Genomic DNA, 27,787 nt, shown 5'->3' on the forward strand with positions numbered 1-27,787 from the left:
TGGTGCCTTATATGATCTACACTAGTTAATCCCTTTAGGGCCATTCTCCTCTCACATATCCACCTCCAAAGAGGTCACAGCACAGAGTCAGTTTAACAACAGCACCCAAGGGTCTGCTTGTGGCTCAGTAAGAGTCTTGACCCTAGATTGTCATTTACAATCTTCTCCCTGATCACTTAACAGGGGCAGTATGAATAAAATCTTTTATCATGGTTTATGTGATTTTTATATGTCAGTGTTGATATACTGTATTGTTATATACTGAGGTTAATTACCTGTTTGCTGTTGTCTGTTTCAGGTCAATCTGTTGCTGGGATGGTGTAGTAATATCTCAATAAAAGACCAATTCAGAAAATCTGACTTGGTTTCCATTGTTTTTATTGTCTCATATCATCCAACCCTACCTTGATAACAGAAACTGTTCAAAGTGTATTTTAACTAATCATGTTTTTTTGTTTTTTTTAAAAGCAACGTTGGCTCCAATGTGACTTGGCCTTCTTAAATGCTATCCTCTAACCCCCCTGTTGTAGGAGTTAGCGTCTTAATGGTCTAATGTCAAATGTAAAAGCCTGTTTTTAATCGCATACTGTTTTTCTAGACTTGTCGCTCCAGTGTTTCAGTGGTGTCCTGCTACCCACCACCACCTCCTAGTAGCCAGTTGCAATTTCCATCCATTGATTTTGTATACCCACTCACTCTATTATTCTTGGTTCCTGGATCTAGAGCCTATGTGCATGGGACAAGTGGCAGGGTACACCCCCAACAGGTCACCAGTCAATCACAAGATGTGAAGCACTACTTCCCAAATGTTAATTCTTACGGTGGTTTCAATCAGTTTCTGCTTGGTTCTTGTATGTGTGTACATGTATGTGATGGGAAGAGCAAGTGGGTTTGTTTGTGCTTGTCATCTGTCAAACGACCAGCAACAATAAGCCACTTTCCTTAAACATGACTACTCCCTATCAAGGCTAGTCATTTGACAGACAACTGCAAAATCTAAATCAAGACAGCCAAAGACAACAAATGGTTAAGCAGCAAAACAGGGCTCCCATTCACACTTGGCTTTGAGACTGGGCCACGCTGTTAAGAAACCACTGCCATCCCCAGCAGTCATAAATGAATGCCTATGAATAAGAAGATTAAAAAGGGTGCTTGGTGGTGTATAGCACTGCACGTTTTGTCCTTCGATCGATTGTTCATCTTCGGTGGATTAAATACTTGGCCTTTTCTGAGTAATTCTTCAGGTAGACCATCATTTTCTTTAGTCCACAACAACTAGATCCCTGACACAAACACTGAAGACAAAGAACCTCAGTAAAGGGTGTCTGCTTTTCAGAAACATGTTTTGGGTTATCGTTCCTGGAACAAACTTTACTACCCAAGGGTGCATACAGCATATTTTATTCTGAAAACGGCCAATGGACAAGAAGGAAATGAGCACATTGTTGCTGCTTTGCGAAATGCGCACTACAAGTGGCCCCATTTGCCCCGAGCAAAATAAACCGCCCCCCCCTCCCTTAAAAAACTTTTGTTACTTGATTACTGCAGAGGGAAAATATGTGACAGCTGTGCAACTCTGAATGAGCAAGCAGCGATGTATTGGTTTTTTCTCCTACAGCTTTCCTACAGTAAAAGTCTATCCTGTATCAAAAGCAACCGGGAACGCTGGAAGACTACGCTTGTGAAGTCGGTTGGACACGTGTGCAGCATGGAAACTGTTCTTAGTGACATGGAAATAAAACTGCAGAGCCTCAGGGATGACCCCATGGCTAAAAATCTCTACAGTTTCCATCTGTCTGGAGGAGCAGATCAGTCTATTTCTGTTCACAATTCAGCACAGTCAAACAGAGAAGGGAAAAACCCCACAGGTTTTATGTTAAAATGCTAATCGCTCAATTCATTCCCTCAGTATTCAACAGCTTGCAAGACCAACACATACTTTGCATTACATACATTTATGCATAAGTGCAGACCATAATTCTGTCTCACCGTGGAGTCCTTTGCCAGTATGCTGAAATGGAAACTAAACTCTCTGATGCTATTTTTTGTGGGTAGCAGCTACACAGAGACTCTGGTTTAGGTGTTGCAGGAAAAAGGTGGGTGAGAAGCAGCAGAAATATCTTGGGTGAGAAGAACATCTGACTCCTGAAGGGTATTTTCTGGAAGTTAAAATGTACACGACATCCCCAATTAGGGAGATTTTTTTAGCCATGACTGTGCATTTCTGAGGTAATTCTACACTATTCTTGTTTATCACCTCCATTAACAGTTACGTACTTTAATCAGAGTCATTAGTGGGCAAGTTAGTGCAACAGAAGTACTTTTAAAAAGGTGAAGGAATGCAAATAAGTAGGAGGATCAGAATCATCTAGTGTGTTTTACTCCTCGTCATCAGGATCACTGTCTTCTCAAGATGCCCTGCTCTTGATTTTACTTGTTATATAAAAGGAACATGGCTGATGATGTGTCCAAATATAAAATATGCACACGTCTTTAAATAATGATAACCAAGCAGGTCTGGAAGAAAACAAATCCCCCAGTCATAAATGTTGAAATCATACTGAATGCAGACTGGGTGAGTAAACAAGGTCTGTGGTCAGCGATCACACAAAAGGCACACATTGCCTTGGTTGAACGAAGGCATCCGCTGCACGGGCAAGCTGTGTTGACGGGATGTGGTGAATAACACTTCCTGTCTGGCTGTGAGGCTTGAGAAGTGACCACAGACACATCACGTGTCATTTTTTACATTATCATCTTTTCTATATTTATATACACCACTCCTAATCCCATGACAGGACAACAGCATCGAGCCACAGAATGACAGATGACCAGAGTGGGCAGTGTAAAGACAGGATAGGATAAAAAAAAAAAAAGAAAGCAAAGGAAGCAGACAGGAAATTAAGAAATGGTCACTAGAGGAGCTGAATGACTCAGCTATATGTCAGTATCCTGGCCGGGCACGTGGGATGATGCCTGATGATGTCAAACCTTTGCTTTAATACTCATCATAATGCACAGTGTAACAGGTCAATACAATAAAGTTACCTTTTAAAAAGATTACATAAAACAGCTCTAGAAACAATGCCGACACATGCATGTACAATCCTGTTGTCATAGTGAAGCTGATGAGATGTTGAGCATCCACAGCCTCAAGGTGGCTTTTCATATCTCAGTGCCAAACCTAACAGGAGATAAAAGATTGGCTTGTTATCTCTCCAGCTGAGTTTATCTACATCTCCTTCACCAGTGCGAGCCCACCCACAGGCTGTCAACACGGCAGGAAGCAGCTGAATGGCATGCCAGGGGTAAAGACCGGCAGGGGATGTCCCTGCTGAAAATATCTCATACATGCTCAAGTCATTACCACTGAAGTAATACTGTAGGTCTTTAGTGACGTACCTAGTAATTTGCGCTCGTAATACGCTGACGTGTGGATAAATTAAGCATGGAATTATATTGTTAAAATTATCAGTGACAGGGGTTTTTTTTTAGATATTTTTGGGCAACTAGAGAGATTTTGTGCTTCTGAGCCTCCGATGACAACATGAAGAGTCATTTGTTAATTCTGATACAGCTATTACCTCATCTGATGCTAAGATGTCTGGCTCAAGCACACTTTCCAGCCCATACTGGAAAAAAGAAACTCCCCTCTCTTTGATATTTGACGGTCCCCCACTGTTCTCCCTCTCTCTTAGTCACACCACTAACAAAGTTTGAAAAGCCTTGTTCTCGAGCCAAAACATCAAAAGCAAAGCTACGGTTGAATGATGAAACCAAAATTTACTATATTACCAAAATAAGGAATCTCACGCCAGACTAAATTCACTTTCAAGTTTCAATTTTTAAAAACACAAATAAGTAGTCTGAATTCTACACGAGCCAACGACAGATGTTCATCCAACTATTCAGCCTCATTTCCAGCCGGAAAGTCCAGAATCTGTTCATACAGTAATTAATTGTGAAAAATGAAAAATAATCAAGACAAAAAACCATAGCAACAGGGATTAATGTTATCATTTATTGTGATGGAGACTAAGGTGTATAATACCCAGTCTTAAAAGGGTGCAATATGCTAACTGTAGCTGCAGTTAGCTTGTTAGCTCAGTTAGCCCTGCAGCTAGCGGTTCGGACTGGGAGCTCCGGGTTAGTGTTAACACTGCTATGGCAAGACTTTTGGACCGGGATGGATCAGTGCTCTCTGGTTAGCATGCTAATTTCAGTAGATATCTCTGCACATTTCTTAACATCCTGCTGATTCAACTCGAATTCTTACATACTGCCCCTTTAAGTAGCACTGTTAGAAAGGTGTTAGCACTGATGTACAAGATCTTCGCTACACATGTCTCCAAATACACTTTTAGATTAGCCATGTTTCTTGTCTCTCCAATGAAAACTTTATCATTTGTGTCAATACGCCCCATAGGAATTAATAAGAAAGAGGGATGGGGTCTGTGCTTTTTGCAGGACGAGACTTGTTTTTTTAATTGTGTTTGCTGTTCTCGCTAGTTGACAATAGTTGAACTGAGGGCACAGGCGACTTAATACCCCATTATATGTTATCAGCAAAGAGCAGACAACGGCCCTCACTAAATGGTATTTGCCCGTCTGTGTTCATAACACTACACAGATGACTGTTAATAGCTGCACATAAACTTTTACTTTGGCCCGGGCTCAACGACACAAAGGTGCAACCTTTAAAAAACAATTATGAGAGTGATATGAGCTGATTTATAGGTGAGACTGTTGGCAGCTTTTGTAGGCTCAAGTCAAACTCACAAAATAAGTAATGAAATAGTTTGCATTCTTCTGGTTAACATTACATTTGCTGCCTCAGAAAACCCCCCAGCAGAGCATTATAATTCTTCATTTCATTGCTCATGCTTGGACCATCCTAATCAATTAAAAGGAATTTAATTCAATTAGGGCTGACAGTATCCTTCGCCTAAATCGACTATGTGCTCATTAAAAGCGGTTGCCTTTCTGGGTTTCCTTGAGTCCATGCTCTCTAAGCTCAGACGTGGCCAGGGCCCCAGATCCATTACCTTCAGAGGAGGAAGAGAAACTAGGATACTAATGAGATTCCCTCCTTGTGCAACACACACTGCCAGCGTGACGTTCGAGGATGATTCAGACATTTCTGTGGTCATCAGTGCGGTCGTCGCATTCATCACTGTCCTCCATTAACTTCATTGGGACATTTTCCGACTCCTCTCGCACAATATAATTACCAGTGTCACATGGGTGGAGCAGGGAGAGCCTGGCTACAAGCGCAAGGTCTACAGGAGGACAGTGCCGTATGGAGAGAGTGAGTCCATTCACTACCTGACCCATGCTGGTCTTCGCCGGTGGAGGAACTATAACCCGTCGCACTCCTTGACCCTCGAAACATTTAACTGCACACGCCAACACACACGAACACACAGTTTCACATGCACACAGTAACACCCTTACTCACCTGCAGGTCGAAGAACTTGCTGTAGCGTCTGTAAATGATTTCTGTGCTGCCATCGCTCCAGGACACTTTGATGATGTAAACCTGGAAAAGCAGAGGAGAAAAACAAATGAAACATTTAAACTAACAAACCGCCATTACCGGCAGCATCAGTCCTGACTCATAGCGCCAGTAACTGGCAGGGCTGCGACTCCCAGAGAAATATAGACAGGCGAGAGTCGGTGTCATCATCTGTTCACATTAACACAACAGGGATATCCGATTATCTCATTTCCCATTCCATTTGCATCACTTCCTTCTGAGGAGGAAGTCATCAACCTGTATTAACGCAGCAGATTCGACTGAGCTGTCTTTTTGAGGGACATTGTCTTGGCAGGTATTGCCAGGAAGAACAGAGCAGCAATGGAAACATCAATTCCTGACTTTGACGTGGAGACTTTTAGTACATGACATGAATTCACATTCAAAATTTGGCCAGTATGCTCCACACACCGTTAGGATACAGACACATACTTTACTTCTCGTACAAATGCAACAGCAAATTCCCTCTGCCTCATACAAACATCATACACAATCCAAACAAAAGCATCTAGCCTGATCAGTGCAGTCAACAGACACTGCCCTTAATGTTGTTCTCTAAAGAAGAAGAAGAGCAGGGGAGAGACAGGGAGGTGATTGGAAACTCCCCGGTGGCTCGCCGTGTCTGGCTGAATGCTGCTGGCCCCACTCCCAGACCTTCTCTGGCCTCGCCGTCTCTTTCAGGGCACTAGAGTCACATACGGCCACGGATGGACGGCCTCCAGGAGCTATAGAGGCCGGCAGGGAGGCTGTCTTCATTCAAAAACAGTACATATTTATTCCAAATTCAGTGGAGCCAAGTGAGGACAATCTATACACTAAGATGAGCATCGGCACTATTTTTAGGGTATTGTCTGTCGCCAGCGACTATTTACCAGCTCATAAATTCTCAACAATTAAGAGGGAGGGTACATTTTAAAAGGTTTAGAATTACTTCTTTTTCCTTGCTAGGCAGTAAAAAGAATTACAACAAGTACAACATCTACAATGGCAAATTAGTCTGAAGCCATAGATCTACAGAAGGAAAGGAGAGCTATAACTTTAGCTATAAAAGCTTCTCTGCTCAATGAAACACTAATACTGGCAATAAACTGCTCTTTTAAGTAAGGCCCAAGCCCAGTTCCGATTGCTACCCCTGCCCCTGGTTTCCGAGTGCCCCCTTGCCCCTCAGAACAGAGTTACAAGGGGCATGGTTGAAATCTCCCCCATGAAATATGTTGTCAGTTGTTGTCAATAGCCAAAGATGGGATTGTCATGCACAAATCAGTAGTAACAATGCAAAATTAGCTTGCTAGCTAGTTAGCTACCAAGTGCTAAGGGATATGTGGTAGGGGCAAGGGTCGTATCTGGATTGGGCTTGGTCTCTTTTTCCTTTCTACATGATAGCTTCATCCAAAACAGGTATAAGTTGCTTTTTGTACTCTCACCCGTACCTCGAGGGTTGCGGAAGACTTAAGGTGTCCGGCCGGCACGTACAGAGAGCGTGCACGAGGCACAAAACAACACGGGCTGCACCGGAGAGCACACAGACAGATGGAGAAGACACGGGACCTCGAGAACTCTGTGTCCTTGACCACTAACACTCACAGCGGGTCTGCTGGTCCCTTAACCCAGTCATCATTTTCACACACAGACGGACGCAAGCCAACATATACGAGCGCACATACAGGCGCGCACCATGTACACGGAACTAACACGAACACCTGCCGAGGCCTTGGCCTGGCAGCGGCTCCCACTGTCGGCCCCTCTGGATCCTATGCCGTCATGTGTGTCGCTTCAAACCGACTGTTTTGCAGACAAATTCACCCACATGTATCCACCCGCCACTCACTTTCACACACGATGATGAAAGCGCCATTGTTTATGAGTTGCAGAAAAGCGAGCAACGGGTCTTTGTCCTTTTTGACATTCTTGTCTCCCACACAATCTTTCCAACAGCGGCGGGAGAATGATAGTTTAAACAGGAAAAATATCCACATGCTGATTCCTCTTCTGTCCCATACACAGTAATGGAGCAGATACTGTATGGCAATGAAGAGACACTTAATGAGATTATAATCTCTTATACATCATGACATTATCACTTTTAATGTCTCAACTAAATACCAGTTGCATTATTGATAACTTTGGAAAAAAGCAGGCACGTTTGATTAAAATAAAGCCTAAATGATTACTGTACAACGTACTTTACAAAGCTGAAGTCGCAAAACTATAAATGCCATATGACATATGGTACGCAGCCCAACGTTTTGGCCTTTCCCTTGTTCAAACATCGCCTTGTGTTCCCTGCGATGACCTCAGACACCCTGCTAGTTGTACTTCCTGGTTACTGTCGCCTTTAGGTATGTTTTTCATGGCTAAATTGAATAGCCTGAGGCGTGACAAAGCTGGGATGCTCCATTTGAACGCTACACTCATGGGGATTAGTCTGGATGGTGTGTGGACCTGATTGATTTGCCTATTAAGATGTTTTCTGGGCACTTCCTCGACCATGGCCCACACGTGGCAGCAGGCGTATGAGAAGCACCAGAAGAGACTTTGTCAGACAGCAGACTCTGGTGATGATGATACAATGTCTACATTCACATGTATACATGTGACACTGAATTGCTGATAGTCACTTAAAGGTATGCGGACTCAGGGTCACATGAGCTGGATCCATTTGAATGCTCTTGAATGGCACCCAAAACAAACATAAAGACAAAATACCTCTGAGGGAGTAAAAGCTGCCGGTTATATCCAACACTCGAACAAAGAAGTGACGAATCAGACCTTTCTGAGAAGAGTCAGAGTGAGATGTCACCCAGAAAAGCCCCAGGGAAAAACCTAAAAGAGTATAAAACTATTTAAAGGAGCATTGCATAGTTTTGGAGAAGAAAGTCATTTTCAATTTCAATTTTGTAGAAACTCAGACACATTTATTTTCCCATTAACTGAATAAACAACTCAGGAAAACAAGGTCCTGAGATCACTGTTTGAAGCTGGGAAAGGTGGCAGGGTCCACCACATGTAAACAAAGTAAAACAGTATGAAACTGTGTCAGTCAGTTTGTTTAAAGAGAGTTTGTTTATTTACATGTTTAGACAATAAAAATAAACAAAATCAGTCAATGAGGATCTTTCTCCTTTGATTAAAAGTTCTTCCCCAAAACTACATAATGCTCCTTTAATCCAAACTTCAGTGCTTGTTGTCTTTTCTCGACTGGATCAAATAAATCAGCTTCTCCACTAACTAACTGCCTTCACAATAAAATCCTGATTAGTCTAAAAGAGTCCGAGTCCATCTCGGCTGGCTTGGTTAACTGTAATCTGACACTCTCTTTGTTTTTTACTTTACCCGACAGGAAAAAGGGAGAAGTGCTGCAGTCTGATCCTGGATCTGTTGCTCACTTTTAAAGGCAGCCAGAGCTTTTTTTTTTTGTTATTTAGTCGCGATGATAAAAATGAGACTTACATAGTGCTTGTTGGGATTTCTCCTCTTCTGGACATCCTGCACGGTCACTTCGTGCACGGTGCGCCGTGGCATACTGACGTCCTCTTCTTCTTTGACGGGAAAAAAAAAACAGAAACCCCCGTTGGGTTTTTTCAGGAGCGATCAAACCCCGAGCTGAGAAAGTTTTGCACGGCGACGCTTCTTTGTCATCCGCGCCGCTCAGATCCGTAAAAAAACAAAACAAACACCACCTCAGGACGCAACAAATGCTTTTATTTTTCTCGCGTCAAGGTTTCCCGTCCCGACATTCAGCCGCTCAGCAGCCACAAGTTAATGATCTTCGTGTTTCTTGCGCCTAGTCCCGTCCCGCTGACGGCTCCGACCAAACTCCCAGCCTATCCCAGCTCGCCCACTCCCAATTTTTGAGCGACTGGGAGGCTTCACGAGGCTCCGTGGACCAGCCCCTCCAGCGTCAGAGCAAACCACAAGCCTGAAGGATCACTCTGGCTTCAGTCTGCTGCCCACTTAAAGCTGTATTAACGTTACTGGAGAGTGAATACTCTGAGCCACATGTATTAAAAACTTTGGACTGAAATAATCCATAAAACACACAGATGTTGAAAAGGGGAGTGAGAGTGACACCTCTGTCTAAAAAGGCAATGTGCTCAAGGGCACATAAGCAGAGGATGTGGTTAGTTTATTTGTGTCTCTTTCTTAGGCCCAGTTCACACGTCTACAGGTATTTTTTAAAAACACCTCCAGTTTCTAAAAGATTCCCATCCACACCAACAGTGTGAAAGTGCAAACGCAGGCTTGTCAAGCGTACGCCAAAGAAACAGTGTGTCTCGATATGACCTCTATCCAAAGGCCGCGTTGGCCAATCAGAAGCCTGCCAGACAAAGGGGACAAGCCCAAAACACCCCGGTTTTCCCTTTCTGCACGTAAACACCGAAAACAGTGTTTCTGAATATCTTCAGTTTTCCAAAAGCTCCGTTTTCAGTGACCTGAAATGCCGTTTACGTGTGTACGCAAGGCATAAATGCATAGAAAAAGCTTTGTTTTCGCTAGAAGTAAAAAGCTAACGTTAGGCTATAAACAGACTACACTGCTGTAGCATGACTAACCACCACGAAGTGCCACACAATTACTATAGCCTATGCATTTTCTGTAATCTGATCACAAGTGGATGTTGTCATATTTTTTTTTCATGGTGAACTGTCAATGTTCAGATGTCAAACGATCAGGGTCACTTCCTAGTGTTAACACATTGAGTGGAAGAAGCTGGAGTATTTTTAGCTTACAATTCAAACCGTTTAGCATATATTTTTAGCTAACTAGTTAACTAAGCTAACCATGTCAACAGTTAGGCTATTGCCATTAACACAAAAAAAAACGTTATGTCAACCCGTTAGCCATTACCTTTGCTAGGCCTATATTAAGCAGCTAAATTTATAACGTTAGTTTACTATTATAACCAGTTGACCCTCCCTTTTAGCTATTTCAACCTAGCTACCAATTGTTTTTAATGATCTAGCTATTTGAATCAGATAGCTAGCTAGGCCCATCTACTGCTAATAACCGCTAGCTAGTTTGCACACTCTTTCTGTGGTGTTCAGGTGTTAAACAGCTTAAACAGGTTATATATTTCTAATCAAATTGTACTTTCTATTTTTAAAAAAACGTGTTTCAAGTTTCATGATCACTGGGTGACAATGTAGCTAATGTGGGGAGTTAAGGATCATTTTGTAATTTGCTCGTGCACCCGTGTTTGTCCCCTGTCCCCTGTGTATGTGGACACCAACATGGTCAGCAGGTCAACCTAAATCCACCACAGGTTTCCTGTTTACAGCTAAAAGGGGAATTAGTTAAAATGAAACCGTTGAAACTGTTCCTTTAATAATGGTGAAAAACGTAATCTTTGGTTGGAGATGGGGTGAAACGGAGGAACCATTGAGCTTGACTCAACTCACTGAGACTGCACCACATGATATCCTCATGTGTATGTGGTTAATCTATCTCTGGCATGCGATAATTAAAGCTGCGGTGGGTTAAATGTGTTAAATTTGGTTTGGAAAAGTGCTTAGTGGGTATAAAATGTTATCCCTAGCTCCCCATCAATAGGCCTCTGACAGTGTTGTGCTTTAACTATTTATTTTAGATTTAACTGCAATTACTTTAACTCAAATATTGCAAAGATGACACTTGATGTGTCTAATATTTACAGTCTAATAAAGAGATTAATGACCAAGTTTCAGATTTGACTTGACAATTTTGTTGCAAGACAGCTCCATCTTTTGGTGTCTTTCAAGCATTACATCAATACTGTACATGTGGCAGTTTTCTACTGTCTGAGGAGGCACATTTCATGCAGAACCAGAGCTGATTAAAATAAAACGATGGCAGCATTAGGGAGAAAATGAGGGATCAGAACTGTCAAGTTAAACTTTAGAATTAAGAATATTAAACAATTTATTCTTTATGAAAAGTAATGAAAATATGTGACTCCCCAGTTGTCACGACACTTCCAGCTGGGTTATGGGAAATAAGAACCACTCATATCAAAAGCAGAAATGAGAGAAGGAATTTATTGCATCACATCCAAGATTATGTAAAAAAGGGGTTACATGAGTCCATGTTGGGGAATGGAACATTGTTCATATGAAAGGAGAAGGAGAAAAATATGCAAGAGTCATTATCATCAGACATATTTAGACCCAACTGTTCTGTTAATAGATCATGGAAAACTAATCATAATACAAAAATATACAAAAGGCTAAAAATGGAGAAATGCACGTAAAGGATCATCAGTCACATAAAAGCTGGCCGTCATGAGCTTACAAGAACAATGTTCCTAAATTGCTGTCATTAGGGGAAAAAAGGTAGTTCCCATAATGTGAGACATTGGCAGGGACATAAATATAGACAGTGCAGCTGGTGTGGTTGCAGAGAGATTGGTATTCTATGTATTGTACGCTCATAATACATTTTTGGCATCAGGGATTTTATCTTCAGGGTCATCACATGTCAAGAATTTTAGGTAAGGGGTTGCAGGTTGGATGAAATATAAAACTCAGAAGTCTTAATACGGATGATGGGTAAAGGGTAATGTGAGTGAGTAGAGGTCATATGAAAGGTGAGGGGCCGGTGCTGTCGCACATCTGCAGCTCCAGGTGTGATGTGATGCCGGAGAAGCGTTCCTGCAGCGGCAACAGGTAACCCAAGGCTTCTCCCTGAGCCACCGGGCCGATGTATCGATAAGGACGGATGTTGAAGATCTTAACACAGTGCACTGGATGACAAAAAATATAGTTTTAGGATATTAATCCCCTGCCTGGACATGTTGAGGGTTTTTTTTATGCGCATTCCCTTTTTCTGCAATCATATTTTTGTAATAGAAGGAGGTGGTGCTAATGTCAGAGCGAATCAATTGGCACAACAAAGAATATTTTGGGAGTCTAAACTAATTTATGCCTGTGGAGTCATGTCGGTCTCCTCACTTTACCTTCATGGGGTAAATTTGTGAGAATGAAACCACATTATTCTGAAAATGGAGATGTACAAGGAGTCAATGGCTAATCTCTATCTCAGTGGTTGTAAAAAAACAAAGACAGACAAGCAAAGGCAGCCCAGTCGCAATAATAAAATGTTTCGCATTGTATGTTTCTGTAAACCATGGATACGTTTAGAGGATTGCGCTTTAGTGTTTTTAGCTTTCAAGACCTTTAACAAGCACAAGAAACAATGTAAAAGGTCAAATTCAGCACCAACAGAGGCTACTGTTTCGCACAGAAATCACTGCTCCTGAAATGCCTCGTCAGTAGTCCCGCCTTTATTCCGTGACTTTGTGACATCACAGTACATCACCATGTCACACACTTGCATAATTAATGCCAAGCGAAGCAAATAATTGATTTAGCACAGCTGCTCTGTTGTTGTTAGTGGTGCTGGTTCAGGCGTGTGTCAGCTGACCAATCAGGACAGACTGGAGGGCCTTAAAGAGACAGGAGCTAAATTAGAGTATTTTAGACAGAAGGACAGTTTGAACATTAAAGCATGTAAACCTATTCTGGTGATAACCTAAAATAAAACTATGAACCTGAAAATGTGCATTATATATCTCCCTTAATCGTTTCATAGCATTTTTAACATTTCATAGCATTATTAACATTTCTACAATACAAGTAATACATTTTAGATGACATCTGTATGAACTGACTCTCTCTATTGGAGGAGGAGGGTTTGGAGGATGGCAGGTATTTTAACCCAAACCCTGATCTTTACCTCGCCTTAAACACGTGTTTTTTGTGCCTAAACCTCATCAGACCTTAACGTAAGCTTTGCCACAACATAAAATTGAAATGCACAGATTCAACATATCCACGGTTTGTAGAAATATGCAATGTTAGATTGACTAAGGAGTTAGACAGCGTTAGCACTCCCCTTACCTTGGGCAACTGCTTCTTAAAAGCTATAAATCCCTTTTAATGCACTGTATGCAATTTGCACAAATACATAGCATGGCCTTGAGAAATATGATAAGCAGATAGCTGGCTTATAAGTACTCATTTATATTCCAAACGGATCAACATAGTCTCAAAACCTTCAATAACAACTGTCTACCGTCTCCCTTTCACCATTCTGTAGACAAAAACAAGCGAGCTGCCAACTTGGAAACAAACAACCTAAAAGTAGGCTAGTCTACACCATCATTAAGTCCTACGAGCTCCTAATGATGAGTGTCTCAGCATTAATGTGGGTATCATGGCGAGGTAATGTGTCTCTGTGATGTCTAATCATGTCTGTGCCTTACCCTGAGATGAAAGGAGCTGACAGTACATATGTTCTTCTGATAATACAGTTCAATTAGGGGTAGAGGCAGAATGAGGACTAATGATGTTTACTCATCACTCCGGTGCCTTATCAACACAGGACGCTCTCAAAATACACTCGCACAAGCAGAGACGCACACACAAACATACTGTACGTCGCAAAAGCATGCATCCTCTCTCCCGCGACACAAAGACACAAACGCTGATGTATTGTTTTGTTCTGTAATTATGGTCCTTAGTGGGGGTCATTACTCATGAGCAGCCTTTGATGGGGTTTCACATGCAGCTGGGTCCTGGTATTAGAGGCAACCACGAGTTCAATGGAGTCTCAGGCCCCACTCTCCAACACCTTGCCTAATCCCTCTAAATCACTCCTTCTTTTCATCCCCAGCTAATGCCCACACCGTAATAACCTAGCATCGCCTTTGCCCTAGCCGTGGCCCTATACGCTACAGATTACAGGAATTTGCTTGTAGAGGTAATAGCACAGGGTTACATTGGTTTGACAAACCTGCTCTTTCATCATTTTCTGACTCCTATGTGTAATTTCAAGAAAATGGGGCAGATGCGCCTCAAAACTTTTAGCCATGGGAGCCTCCTATCACTAGATCCGACTCCCTTTGGAGATCCACCGATTTTTCCTATATAGATCAAGAATTCATGGTTTGGTGAAATGTCTTAACAACTTTTGGATGGATTAGCATGCAGGACAGAGAGCATTACAGCTTCACACAGATGCTAGGCCTCATCGAGGTAAAATCAAGCATTGCAGCAATTGTGAGGGGTTGTGGGTGGATGTTGGAGGATATAACTGGTCCGTGATCGCCACAGCTCAGCTCCTGGCTTAGGAGGACCAAGAGACCTGAGGCCCTTTCTCCATCTGCCACAACATCCGTTATAATTATTAGTCTTTTAGCACTTATTTAGTGGACAGATGCACTCAAAAGCATTGACCCAACAACATATCAATGGCTGGATCCTTTCATTTTAACTAGTGATTTATAATCCTCCTGAAGTTCCTCTCCCTTTATGCACTCACTTTCAAGCGCTGTACTAAAAATCTCGTCCTTCTTACCATCATTGAGAAGTTTGACCCCATCATACTGATTCCCAGCGGGGTCTTTCCGACTCACTGGACCTGCCAGAGAGCCTGAGAATGGAGTGTTGACGATACCGTAGTCATCACACACCAGGTCCACTGCTTTATGTAGGTCATTACCTCTGTAAGAGAAACGATAGACGATACTCAGCCATCTTAAAAGGCCTGTTTTTATAAGTCATATTAAAAATGGTGTATAATAAATGGTGTCTCTTGTCCCTCCCTTCAGCAAGCTGTGCTGTAATTTGTCATCAAGACATGTCAGAAGCTACATAATAAACAGTTTATGACAATATGCCGCCTTATCAACTCATCTGCACTTGGACGCTCTTATGCTGGGGCTTAATTTCCAGGTTTAAGAGTATAAATAAGATGAGGAAGAGAAACACCTTCGGGAGTTGAAAGCTCCACAGCCGTGCGTGTCACACGCCCTCACTCTGTTGTTGTGGTGACCAGCACAAAGGACACTCCAGGCTCCAACTACAGAGACACATAATATGTGAAGCCAATATTTTTATCCCCAAAATAAACTGTATTTAAAGGCTGCTGCATTCCAAAAGGCCAAGCATGAAAGTATTTTAACATCGGCTGATTCTGAGTCACCTCATGTATCATTCATGTGGAAATAAGACGCATTACAGCAGAAAGACACCATTTAAATGTCATGTATTGATATTTTTATATCAGTGGTATGTCAGGCATTGATACAGCCGCATTGCCACTATGACACATTGTCATGAGTCATGCAGGAAAGAGCACTAACAACCCTTTAAATCCCTATTTGGCAAATCTATGGAAGCCCAGAGGGGCAAGTGAGGAAATCCATTTGCTAAGACTGACGTCAAGTATTTTCTCTCCTGTGTGTCAGACCTGGTAAAACAAACAAACAAACAAACAAACAAAAACAATTAACAATTAAAAAAATCTGAAAATAGAAAGGAATTCTTTTTTTCATGCAGGAAACCAAGACAAATCATTCAGATCAGACTTAGAAAATGGACCACCAGAGAAAAAAATAATGTTCTCACTTGGCCCTCAGGGCTTCCGTACAAATCAGTAGCTACTGTAGTAGCTTGTGTCACTATACCTGGCATGCAACACTGCCGCGTCTTTGCCCCCGAACACTTGTCTGTCAGGTATCGGCCTTGGCAGATGTATCGCTTAGGCTGGCAGATGCCTCCCAGTTTGATGCAGCTGATGTCACTTCTTGGTCCCACTGAGGCTCTCTTACTTCCTGTCTTCTTCACCTTCTTCTTTAGAGTTACAGCCTTAGGTCTCCCTCCGCCATTTGCTGTTGTGTAATTCCTCTTCACCTCGACGTCACTGTCGGCATTCTTGTCAGGGCTCAGCAAATCTTCAGCTTCTCTCTTTTCATGTTTGGAAGCACAACTTAACAGGACGTCTTGAGGAGAGATGAAAGGTACTCAGAGAGTTAACGAGGGAGGATTATAGATGAGAATGTGGTCTCATTGATATAAATAAGGTGGACAAAATAATAGAAAACACCACGAACTGCAGTCTCCAAGGTGACAATACAGTTAATCAACATCTCTCTAAAACGGCTTCAACAGAAACTAAACATTATGTTGATTTTGTGCAGAGCTGTTGTATTAAAGATGCAGGAGTTGGCCACCTATCAAATTCATACTCCAAACAAATAGGGGGCAGCATATCACCACCTGCTAACTGCTGTCTGCGCTCCTATTAGCTTACTGTACCCAGACTGGGAACTTGGGTAAGTGTTGTGTTTACTATCAGGCTATCACCTCCTGAGGTATAAACTAGCTACGGGTTAGCTGATTAGCATGCTAACTTCAGTAGATAACTGTAACAGTGTACATAAACGTCTTCGACACAACATCAAAATTATTTTTTTCACTTTCTGGTGATAACTTACACATTGCACCTTTTAAATTAAATTAGTTTTAAACTTACTTTCCTATAATCGCCATCACAGGTAGATTTAAATAGTGAGGATAATAAGGTGGGTTGGAATTAACATGATCAGAAAGAAAAATTAATGTAATTACATTTTCTACAAAACCTCCTGATCCTGAAGCAAATTTGATACATTTCTGAGTCAAACCTAACTGCTGCTTGCTATTAAATCCTGTAATGTAATGATGAAAGCCAACAAGTGATGGATGTTAATGGAAAAACTTTAATGAGTTCACAAAAACTTGCTTTTGATCATGTCGTTGAAATACTTTTGTAAGACACGGTTATTCATAACATTTTCTTAACATTTTAACAGTCTTAGCTCACCGCCTGGGTACACTTGTTGAGCGCTGTATTACTTGTCCATATAGACAGACAGAGTCAGAGTTCAGCTATTCATCGTGTGTTTTCATTCCTACAGAATACTAATCACCCTGCCCAGACACGAGTCTTTGATCTTCATTAACTCCCTTAACCTCAGAAGCACAGAGAATATTTCATTCACGCTGGCCTGGCACGGGAACACGCCACATGCTGGGCTCAGTGATTGAAAGAAGCTTATCACTAGAAGGCCTTAATGACGGGGAGACAGTCGGGCAGGATAGCTGGCTGCGGCATGGAGAAGCAATTTCCGTCAGCGTGCAAGCTAAAAAAATAAATAAATAAATAAAATAGAAAAAAGACAACAATTTTGTGACAAAATGTAATTGTGCCTGTTGCCTGAGCAATAATTGGCTTGTGTTGGGTTTTACTAGTGTTTTGCTAAATGGTTGTTAGTGCATTGCTAAATGGTTTGCTTGATAATGGGGCTGTTCGACATGGTTGTTAGGGCATTATGAGGCACATTCGCATCCATGTGATACTGAAAGAACACACTTAATGAAATTAAATGTCATGCTCATCGAATGCTCCATTTTCACACATCTAAAGCAACAATGTGGAACTTCTTTATCTTAAAATAACAGCTTCAAAATCATTTTGATGGTACAGTGTCTTGTTATAGGGTGAATTGTGTCTCTGTCGCAGACACTCACTCACTTTCTTTCTTCTTTCTGCTATATATTCTGATATATATATATATATATATATATATCCAAACTTCCATGAAGAAAGGATCAAAACTTATGTGGGAATAAGAGAAAGAAAAGGCACATGTTCTCTATAGAGTTAAACTTAAATTGTCCTAACTTTCTATGGAATAATAACACAGTTTGAGTATAGTATTGCTTTGCACAACAAATAGCTGTGTTGACATCCAGGTGGAGGGGGGATAAGAATAAAGCATGAGAAAAAGTGCAAGTCAATCATTTAGCCTGTATTGGAGACATGAAAGCCGTAATTTGAGCCTTCCAATTTCCTGGAAGATTTTGTACCTGGGTGGCAGACAGAATTGCAAAGTGAAAGTGAAGCTCACAAGAAAACAAACCTTAACGCAGATGGTGTCACTCTTTTATATAGCCATTACATTGTGGCATCAACATTTACTCCATAAAGTCAAGGTAAGGGTTGAAAATACGTGTCAGATAACCTTTGTGTTTACTGTGGTGGGCCACAGCTCAATTATCCTATTTGTTTATTCATTATTGTTTAATTTTGCACAGTGACAGCTTTATGCATATGTATGTTCGAGTTTTCTGGTGAATGTATACAGAAGAACATATTAGAAGAACTTGCGGATAGCTTGTGACAGGGATTAAAAAATATCATAGAGAGGTAGCTCACACCAAGGGCTTTAATGAGGTGCTGATCACTGACAGCAGACTAGAAAGTGAAAGAAGTGTCGCACACTCTGGCTCCATATGCAGCTTTCTTTAATAGGATGACGAGGGCCGAAATGCCATCTAATTAAAGAAAACTGCATATGGAGCCAGAGTGTGCAGCAAGGATTAAAATATAACCTGCTGCTTGGTCAAAAAGGGTAAAGCTGCGTTGCTTCGTACTTTGATGACAAGCTGTTCTGTCGTAGATACACACTAACACAGTAAGAGTCATCAACGGTTAAATGTAACGAATTAATGCACATGGCGACAAACGTTATTGACATGCGGATTTGCAACATGCAGAGCGAGAGTTGTGTCCATTGTGCGGCATGAATCACTTTATCTCTGCAACAAGATGGCTGTCTCGTGCTCATGTGGCTCAACAGCCCCTCAGAGTCAGAGTGCGCCGTAGGCTTTGCAGCGAGATGCAATTATGTAATGTTGCATTAAGCATTCAATCATGCTTTAAATGTCTCATCCACTTGTGCCAACACACAGTCACTCCAGCGAGAGGCCCAAACCCCCCAAGGTTTATGTTTACAGGAGTTTACAGTCTACTAATAGGGCTCAGTTCATGGTAATCTCCGGGGGCAGGCACATTTTTCTACGCCATTTATTGTTTCTATTATAGGAATCTTATTAGTGTACACTGGAATGTCAAATTGCTGTGTGCGAATGCGAGAGCGCCTACACATGCACGTTTATGGTCTGCGTTTGTGTGTAGAAGTTTGTGCATGCGTTTGTGTTTGGGCGGTCAACTTGATACAGTCATGTACATAAATACTCCGGGCATGCTGTGTATATATGGTAATGTACGTGATGCTGATATTATATTACGATGACACATGGATGACATGATACAGTTTGCATGCAGTAGGCTACTTACAGCAGACTAGCAGAGCTGCAACGAGACAGACCCTCATCATTTTCATCAGAGGATCAGGTAAGTACAGAAATATCTGCAGAATAATGATAGAAAACAGAAAACTTATTCCATCTAATCAGGTAAGTGTCATTCTCGTTTAATATCTCCATTAGGGTTATTTATACATGCAAGAATACAATCTGAAGCGTATTCCTGCACTCTGACTCAGTTTATACAGTAGCAATCATGTCTCAAATCTCAAGTTCAAAACAGAAACAGACCAAAAACACATTTCTGACTGAATACTGCTCAGATTTTCGAGGGAAAGAAAGTGGAACTATACATACGAGTCTTTTGCAGGAGTTGCAGTGCGGCAGCTGGCGCAGTGGGTAGAAACACAAAGCAGGGACTGTTGGAAAACCATCCTGCTGTGGAAGCTGCGGGCCCAGGCCACAGGACTTCCCCCCACTGTCAATATTGATGTTGGACTTCAGAAAACACACCCATTTACTCGCTGGAAAAGGCTCACTTTATTGACTTTTTGTCGCTGTGCTGAAAGTTCCACAGAGACCCCTGAGAAGGAGCAGCTGGTAGTAAGGCCTGGACAAACAATAACCTTCCAGTTCCATCTGAAATGAGGTATTACCATCTGAGCAACAGTCGGCAAATGTCCTTTTACTTTGTACAAATGTTTTGTAAAATCAAAAAAAGGGTATGTTGAGCTGTGCGCTGTGATGCATTATTGATTTTCTTTGCTTCAGCTAAGTCTCGATCATCCGCCAAGGATGTTAATGTTTTCACCCATGTCTGTCTGTTTGCCTGTTGGTTGGTTTGTTAGCAGGATTACATAAAAACTACACTGTAAAATGTTTATCGTCAAATTAACAGTAACTTACTGGCAACGTTAGGCCTTGGCGGAGGTATGCGCTCTACTGTGTGTGCCATTCTAGTTGATTATATCGTTGTTATCAATGTTTATTTATTGATTTAGTCTTTATTTAATCAGGTTAGTCTAAGGGAGATCAAGGGTCTGTTTAATAAGGAAGACCTGGCCAAGATCAGTAGCAACACAGAGTTACAACAGTAAATTACAGAAAGACACTAAAATAATCACATAATGTTATGTTATGCAAAAGAACCCAAACCCAAGACACTAAGGAAGACAGGAAGATGTAAAAAAAAGCAAGATTTAATGAACTAAAGTTATATTCAAAAACAAAAGGCAAGCAATGAAAGCAAAAATCAAACAAACTAGTACGTAATTACAGGAGGAACACAAGGAGCAAATGCAGGTAGACAGATGTGAATACGCAGAACGAGGTAACAAAGACAAGAGACAAGAGTGAGGGGAACACACAATGTTAAATACACAGGAGCTGATTAACTAATGAAATAAAGATGAATGGGGAAAAAGGATGGGAAAACAGACAAAGACAGGAAGTGGAAAGTAACACGTGATACATAAGGATGCAATCTACAAAATAAAACAGGAAATGACTAAACCGAAAATCCAAACCATGACAGATAAAACATTTGCACACAGACTACCTGGACTCTGAAGCTTAGTTTTTCATTATACTTTTAAATCAGTGGCAAGTCTTTAGAAGAATCACCAGGTATTGTCATAATGTGATGTTGATAGTGTGACTGGGGAATTGTGAGTTTTATTGTAATGTTCCACTTACTTAGAGGGGCATTTTAACAGTTTGCTGTGTTATTATATTGCAAAGCTGTCTCCTAGAAGTAAAGTTTATATTTGTTTTCCAAATTACATTGCGGCAGGAAATGTAATTACTGCCTGGATTATGTTCACAGGCATGCCAGGCAGTAAATACAATGTCAACAGCTACAAAGCTGCAACAGAGAATTACATTATCATTCATTGTGTGAGTCCAAAAAGTCCAAAGAGGCAATCTGCAGTTTTCAAAAAGGTTGATACTGTCACTTAAGGGAGCAGGAACTGTACAGTAAACATGCAATAAAGCCTGGGACTCCTCTCGTGGCTCCAATTACACCCTCCATACAAACCCATTAGTATGTGCGGCGCAAACAGCAGGCACAGGACTCACCACTCTGTGCCCTCACGCTGTCAAATCCCGGCTTCTTCTCTTTAATGAGACAAAAGAAATCATTATTCTGCATGAGCCCGGCATCTATTATGAGATAATTAGCTTTAAGGCCTCACACAATGCAAGGGAAGTCAATCAGCAGTATGAATTCTATCCTGTCCCGGTGGGAGAGTGAAACGTAGGTGCATGGTTGAATGCTGTAAGTCATGTGGATATAGGGTATTTATTTAAGGGCCTGCTTTGTGCAGTATGGATGTTGTGAACGCCAGGGACGGCGAATGAGATTCCTTCAAGGTTACGCGGATGGTAATCCTGTTCAAAGCTTGAGGAAGAGCGTGTGAAGGCAATCCTTCTGAAAATGCGGAAGCTCGTCTTGATTTGTCTTTATTTCAGAGACGCCGCTTAAAATAGCTGGCAGAAAGCGAACAAGTCCGAGTTGCCATGAGCATAAAGAAGATTCATGTATTATAAAAGTTAATTATGTTAACAGATGTTCAGCGCAACTACTTTTGTTCTCTTTTTGAATTAATTACAGGAATAAAAGTGTCTTTTACTACAAATAAATGGAACCGAAGTCCAGACATGAAGGATTATTTGCGTTTGTGACCTTATTCAAATGTGTCTTCGTCGGCATGACCAAGTGTATCCCGCTCTACTGATGTATTGTGGTGCAGATGAGGTCACTGTAGAATTTGAATGCTTTTATTCTAATTCAAAGCCGGATACTCTCTCTGAATTACAATTTACTGAGTGTAGGGGAATGGACTCAATAGTGGCCGGTGGAGAGTTGAGGCTTTTTCTCCGCCAGACAGCTTTGATAATCAAATATCTGGGCAGAGGATTACACTGATGGACCATATGGCTTGGAACTTGAAAAGGAGAGAGGGGGAATTAGGGGAGCCAAGAAGCCCAATAAAAGAGGCGAATGAGGGGAGGATAGTGAGAGATGTGAGCAAGAGAGAGTGGGTGAGGGAGTGACACAATTTTCACACTAAAATTAGCCCCTTTACACAGGTTTTGTAAACGTAGGTAGACCTGCTCAAAATAGGCGAGTGACTCCTTTCCGTTGATGAGATGAGACGGATGAGTTCACAAACGAACCAGACACACTCGCAGCCGACTGGGCGATGCACCGCTCAGGATGGATGGAAAATTGTTCAGTGCCAAAGTCCCTAATTTCAATGTGCGTCATAGCATTGTGTCCGCCCGGGTGTCATGTTTACGTCACTGCTGATCAGAGCCGGACCTGATAAACACCTGTGACTACTGCAGTCATTTGCCCTGGGAATGAATGCCAAATGTCCCATATCCCACTGAAAACAGAAGCCAGATGCTAGTGGCTTTTATATCAGTGTGAAGGACCTATTGCCAGTAGACAAGTTGGCCTTTCTCTGGTGTCTCATATAACAGTATCATGGAGGATAATAATATGTTACGTTTACAGTACTTTTTGTTAAATATATATCTTTTGCTTCAGTCTCCTTCTCAAACTCACTACTGACTGAATAATGTTCAAACGCTGCTTGATCAGAGATGGATGGAAAACTATCTTCGTGATAAACACCCCTGACCACTACAGAGTCATTTTTACCTGAGGATGAATGCCAACCGCACCCTTTTCCATTGCTCCTGTCTCTTTAAGGCCCCCCCCCCTCCTGAAAAGCAAGTCCCCTCTGATTGGTCAGCTCACGCATGCCCGAAAAAGAATATGCTGTGCTGGTTGATAAGTATGTTACTTCCTGTCACAACAAAACCAATAGAAAACAAATACTTGTACCATACACTTCTTACCACCACTACCTGCTTTTGTTATTTTTGTTATTATGTTATTATTGTACTGTATATGTGTGTGTATGTATAGCATATGTATAAATACATGCATACATTTTTTTATACCATGAACTAATATTATTAATCACCATTTTTTTTGTTTATTTCCTTCCTTATTTTTTTAATCATAATTCTAACTGTGCTTTGGTAACACATATAAAATGTCATGCCAGTAAAGCCTAGTGAGTGAGTGAGTGAGTGAGTGAGTGGAGTAGGTGGAGGACAGGTGACGAAAACAGAGAAAAGAAAAACACAAGAAAATCTTGAAAGACAGAACGAGAGCGGGGAAAAAAAACAATGATGAAGAAAGGAAGGCAGCCAACACAGACAAAGAGAAGACGAGATAGAAGCAGCAGAAACTCCTGCCTGCCTGCCTGCCTGCCTGCATCCCAAACACTTCTACTCCGGCAGAAGAAAGGCCTCTGTTGACTCTATGAGAACCCTTTGATAAACATGGCTACTTAAATAGAAACACACGCCACATTCTTCAAACTCCTCGGAGGATAGGACTGACATTTCACTCCGGCTTCTCTGTCAGTTAGTTCTGGCATTTCAACGTGAGGGAGGAGAGATGCCACAAGTGTTTCCTAGCAACAGTTCGCTGCAAAAGCCTCCCCCTCCCTCCTACTCTCCTCCACACACACACACACATACACACCCCGCTTTAAACTCCCTCCTTCCCTGAGATACGAGTTGCAGCAATGCACCACTTGCCTCAGACCTGAAATACATTCTAATTCTCCTGACTCTCCCTCCTGTTCCCTTCAGCAAATCGCCAGGCAGGCCTGCATCAAATGACATTCAGGCCCCTGCCATCTGTAAAGAAAAAGCACCCAGCGAGGCTGTTCCCTGTGAAGGTTGAAGGCACTGCAGCCGAGAACTGTTGGCAGACGAAAATCGAAAAGAACGCAGCGATATTTCACTCTTTTACAGGCTGAGTCTTGACTGGGCATGAGCCTGACTTTTACTCTTTCATTTCTTTTTTTACTGCACCTCCTTGTTCTGCTCAGGTGAAAAAAAAAAAGGCTTGTGAAAAGGCTCTGTGGTCTGCTGATGACTCGAACAGCTCGGTGGGTCAAAAATCAGCTTTCTCAAAGCAGTCCCGCCCACTTGGCTATGTTGATTTGTCAACATATTCGTTGATTTTAGGAAGCAGGTGTTTAGCCAGCCTGAGCAGACAGACAGAGGGCCGTAGGGCAGGGGGTGAACTCTGCGACACTGGCGGCAGCAGAAAGGGGGCACCAAAGTCTGACAAATGTGTTCTGCTAAAAGCATTTCCATGTCTGTCAAGGGAGGGCTTTCAAAGGGCGTTAGTGGATGGACTGAAGTCTGGTCACACATCTCTGTCTCTCCCCGGGTCTGCAGGGAAGAAAACAACAACATTTAGGGAGAGCATATATCCTTTAAAATATACAAATGTCAATCCATGTCCTTCATCCCTCCGGTGAATTCCCCATGAACCTGCAGTACAAGTTAAAAGCCGACCTGTGCAACGAACAGAGAGACTTGCAGCGAGGCAGAGGACTGAATGTGACTGGAATCATAAGGCCTATCAGCCTCAAAGGCGAGGACCAGCATCGAATCGCAGAGACGACTTGCAATGTTACTCCTGATCATTAAAGGAGACCTATTTCCCCCTTTCCTTAAGTGTTTTGTATACAGTACGTTCTTGTGCATGTGAAAGATTTTGAAAGTTAAAAAGGTCAATGTCCGCAAACTGAAGCTCCTCTCTCCCTCAGAAAACGATGTTCCTCAAACGCCTCGCCAGTAGTCCCGCCTTCTATTCTGTGACTTTGTGGCATCACACTATGTCAAACACTTGCATAATTTATGCCCAGCGAAGTGAAGAATTTATTTAGCACAGCTGCTCTGTTGTTGTTGTTAGTGGTGCTGGCTCATGCGTGTATGAACTGACCAATCAGAGGAGACTGGGTATTCAGGAGGCAGACCTTAAAGAGACAGAAGCTAAAGAATGTCTCCTTTAAATAATGTGATATTCTATAAGAGATGTGTGCATGTGTATGAAAAGGAGAAATCATATTTTTCTTCTTCATCTACCTAAAATAATTATGTTTTCTCTAATAAAAGTTGGCCTGTGGACCAAAATTTTTGCAACTGCGGCGTATCTCATCTTTTGAGTTCACACAATTGGCTCCATTTGTCACTTTAACCTATCACATTACCCTCTCTCAGCTTCGCCACCTTGATTCTAAGAGAGTTAATAGAGGCCGTGATACAACAAAAAAAGGGGTGAAGGAGCGGAAAAGTAAAACTATTCCCTTCGACAGGGATTAAAGTTTAAGGGCCGAAGCCTTTGAATGGTGCAGGAGTGGACATGACGACAGCGGCGGATGTGATAGACCAAGGTGATGAATGTCACACACATGTCACAGCCGATCGTGGTCGGATCAAAGCGCGGTTCGGTGATTGATGGAGGAAAGGGGAAATATCAAACACAGCGGTGAGGGTTGCTAAATCACGACCCTTTCGCTTTGATGAGGAAAGAGGTAGAGGTATGTGGCGAGGGACGAGGTGGAGCAGGGGAATAAATTCATTAAAAGAGAGCGAAGTCACTGCTGAAATACATGCTCGCCAGCCAAAGAAAGAGACGGGAGCACATCTTTTTTGGCGATTGATTCAAGAACATGCACCTCATAATCATACATTTAAGCCATGAGAGCGCTGAATGATGTTTGGCTCTTGGTAATGTTGAGGATTTATGTCCAGAAGGGGAAATGAGAGATGAATTCCCCTCATCATCCCAGGTGTTTAATGTGGCTGACTCAGACATAGCCGCAGCTGGATCGATTAGCCTGTGCTGTGTGGTTGCACTGAAGAGTGAACAACACGGATGCCCTTCATTTTAACACCTAATATTGTTGTTGCGAGACATAAGTGAGGACAATACATTAGAAGTAAGTTCTCGCAGTCCTATCTGGCTCCTGCCCTCATCCAAACTACATCTCATTTAAACTCTGTTCATTAAGAAGTACCTAATTACACCCACATTATCTATAATTACAGTGTTTTTACGTCACGCTTCCAAGATAAAACTCCTTCAATGTAGCTTTAATATGTAATTAGCCTTCCCAAGCACCTACTACACACACAATTAAAGAGAAATTGATACTAATACACCTGTCTGCTAGAACCGAGAATAAAGTAGCATCTACAAAGACACAAACTAAACCTTTTCACAGGGAGGATTATTGTTTAACTCTATGCTACAAGTTGAAATCCTGCTGAGATAATGCTCTGCTGAACAGAGAGGTGTGGGAAAAGGAGAGTGTCCCTGTCATGCGTCGGAGGGGGAAGATGTGTACGACTTACGGATGAGAAAGCAAGGAAGGGAACTGCTCTGGGCCCCGGAAGAATTGAGGGGGCGTTCAAAGAATGACTGATTTGAGTCCACGGTATTGACAGCTACAGCAAAATAGCCTACAGACACTGCTGCAATGACACAAACCTGCAGACCCCCTTAAAAGGGCCCTGTTTCACTCTGGTCCCTCACCTGCCCACTGTGGCTTTTAGTTTGTTTTGAAGCAGAAACTCTAATCCTGGCATCAAAATGAGGAGCCACAACAACAAAATGAAAGGAGTGGAGGCAGAGCAGACACAGGATAGTGCTATGGGTGAAGCAGTGGCCGAGCAGTTACCTACAGACTGAAAGCTACCAGCTTCACAAGTTGTGTTTTTCATTCACAACAATGGAGATTTATCCGGCTTTACCTACAATATCTGGTCTGACAATTAGAAATTATCTCCAGCCATGCAGCAGGGTTGGGCATGTCCACCAAATTGGCATATGAATGCTTTGTGGATGAATTTGAGGTAGTGTGTCCCCTCCGAGTTGTTGCATGGCAGGATTTTCTCATCAGCATACCACTGTTGTCACCGCTGTTGCTGTTTTCCCACTCTTGCTCTGTCCCACTGATCTCACAGCTCTCACATCCTTGCCTGTCGAGCGGCAACATGCATCCCCTTGCTGGCCTCAGAAATGTCTTTGTCTCTGCATGTCCATAGCCTGGCTGTGTTCAGCCTCAAAAGCTTGAAATAAAGTTATCCAGCTAGCAATACTGAGGAAGCTAAGCTTAGAAATTGCAATGACACTGTTAAGAGAAACACACTAACAACCAACCTGCAGTAAAGAAAAACAGCTTTGAGGCCTCAAAGGGTTTGAAATCACGATGTTAGTATGGTTCAGGGATCAGTGGTCGATGACTGTCGAACGTCAGCGATGGACGATGGCGTCGTCTATCGGCCCAACCCTGACATGCAGCATAAGTAAAGTGAATTTGTAAATGGTTTGGAAAGCCAGGTTGTGTTTTCAAACATATCTATATAACCATTTACCTGATTTTTAAATGAGAGAACGTTTAAAGCTGCTATATTGAACATTTAATTTGTTGATTCTGGCGGCCCCTGTGGACAA

At 42.1% G+C, this 27,787-nt stretch overlaps 2 protein-coding genes across 4 annotated transcripts in view; both read right to left on the minus strand.

The window, feature by feature from the left end:
• Positions 1-9,445, minus strand: part of sh3pxd2b (SH3 and PX domains 2B) — a 39,501-nt gene extending 30,056 nt beyond the window's left edge. For 2 of the 3 annotated variants that reach the window (XM_084372877.1, XM_084372875.1), the window contains exons 1-2: positions 8,987-9,445; positions 5,459-5,539 (exon numbers count right to left, since the gene is read on the minus strand). In XM_084372877.1, coding sequence (XP_084229003.1) covers positions 5,459-5,539; positions 8,987-9,058 — 153 coding nt within the window. In that variant the 5' untranslated portion in view covers positions 9,059-9,445. The remainder of the gene's footprint in view (positions 1-5,458; positions 5,540-8,986) is intronic. The other variant, XM_084372876.1, reaches the window with a different exon arrangement.
• Positions 9,446-11,536: 2,091 nt separating this feature from the next.
• LOC311269041 (uncharacterized protein) lies at positions 11,537-27,329 on the minus strand (the record flags this gene model as incomplete). The annotated part of the gene is made up of 5 exons (XM_084373021.1): positions 11,537-12,254; positions 14,870-15,015; positions 15,283-15,373; positions 15,981-16,295; positions 27,239-27,329. The coding sequence occupies 5 exons, from the start codon at positions 27,327-27,329 to the stop codon at positions 12,088-12,090; spliced, it is 810 nt and encodes a 269-aa protein (XP_084229147.1). The 3' UTR covers positions 11,537-12,087.
• Between the last annotated feature and the right edge of the window lie 458 nt (positions 27,330-27,787).

This window comes from Pagrus pagrus (genome assembly GCF_965226575.1).
Source record: "Pagrus pagrus genome assembly, chromosome: 14".
NCBI classification, from domain to species: domain Eukaryota; kingdom Metazoa; phylum Chordata; class Actinopteri; order Spariformes; family Sparidae; genus Pagrus; species Pagrus pagrus.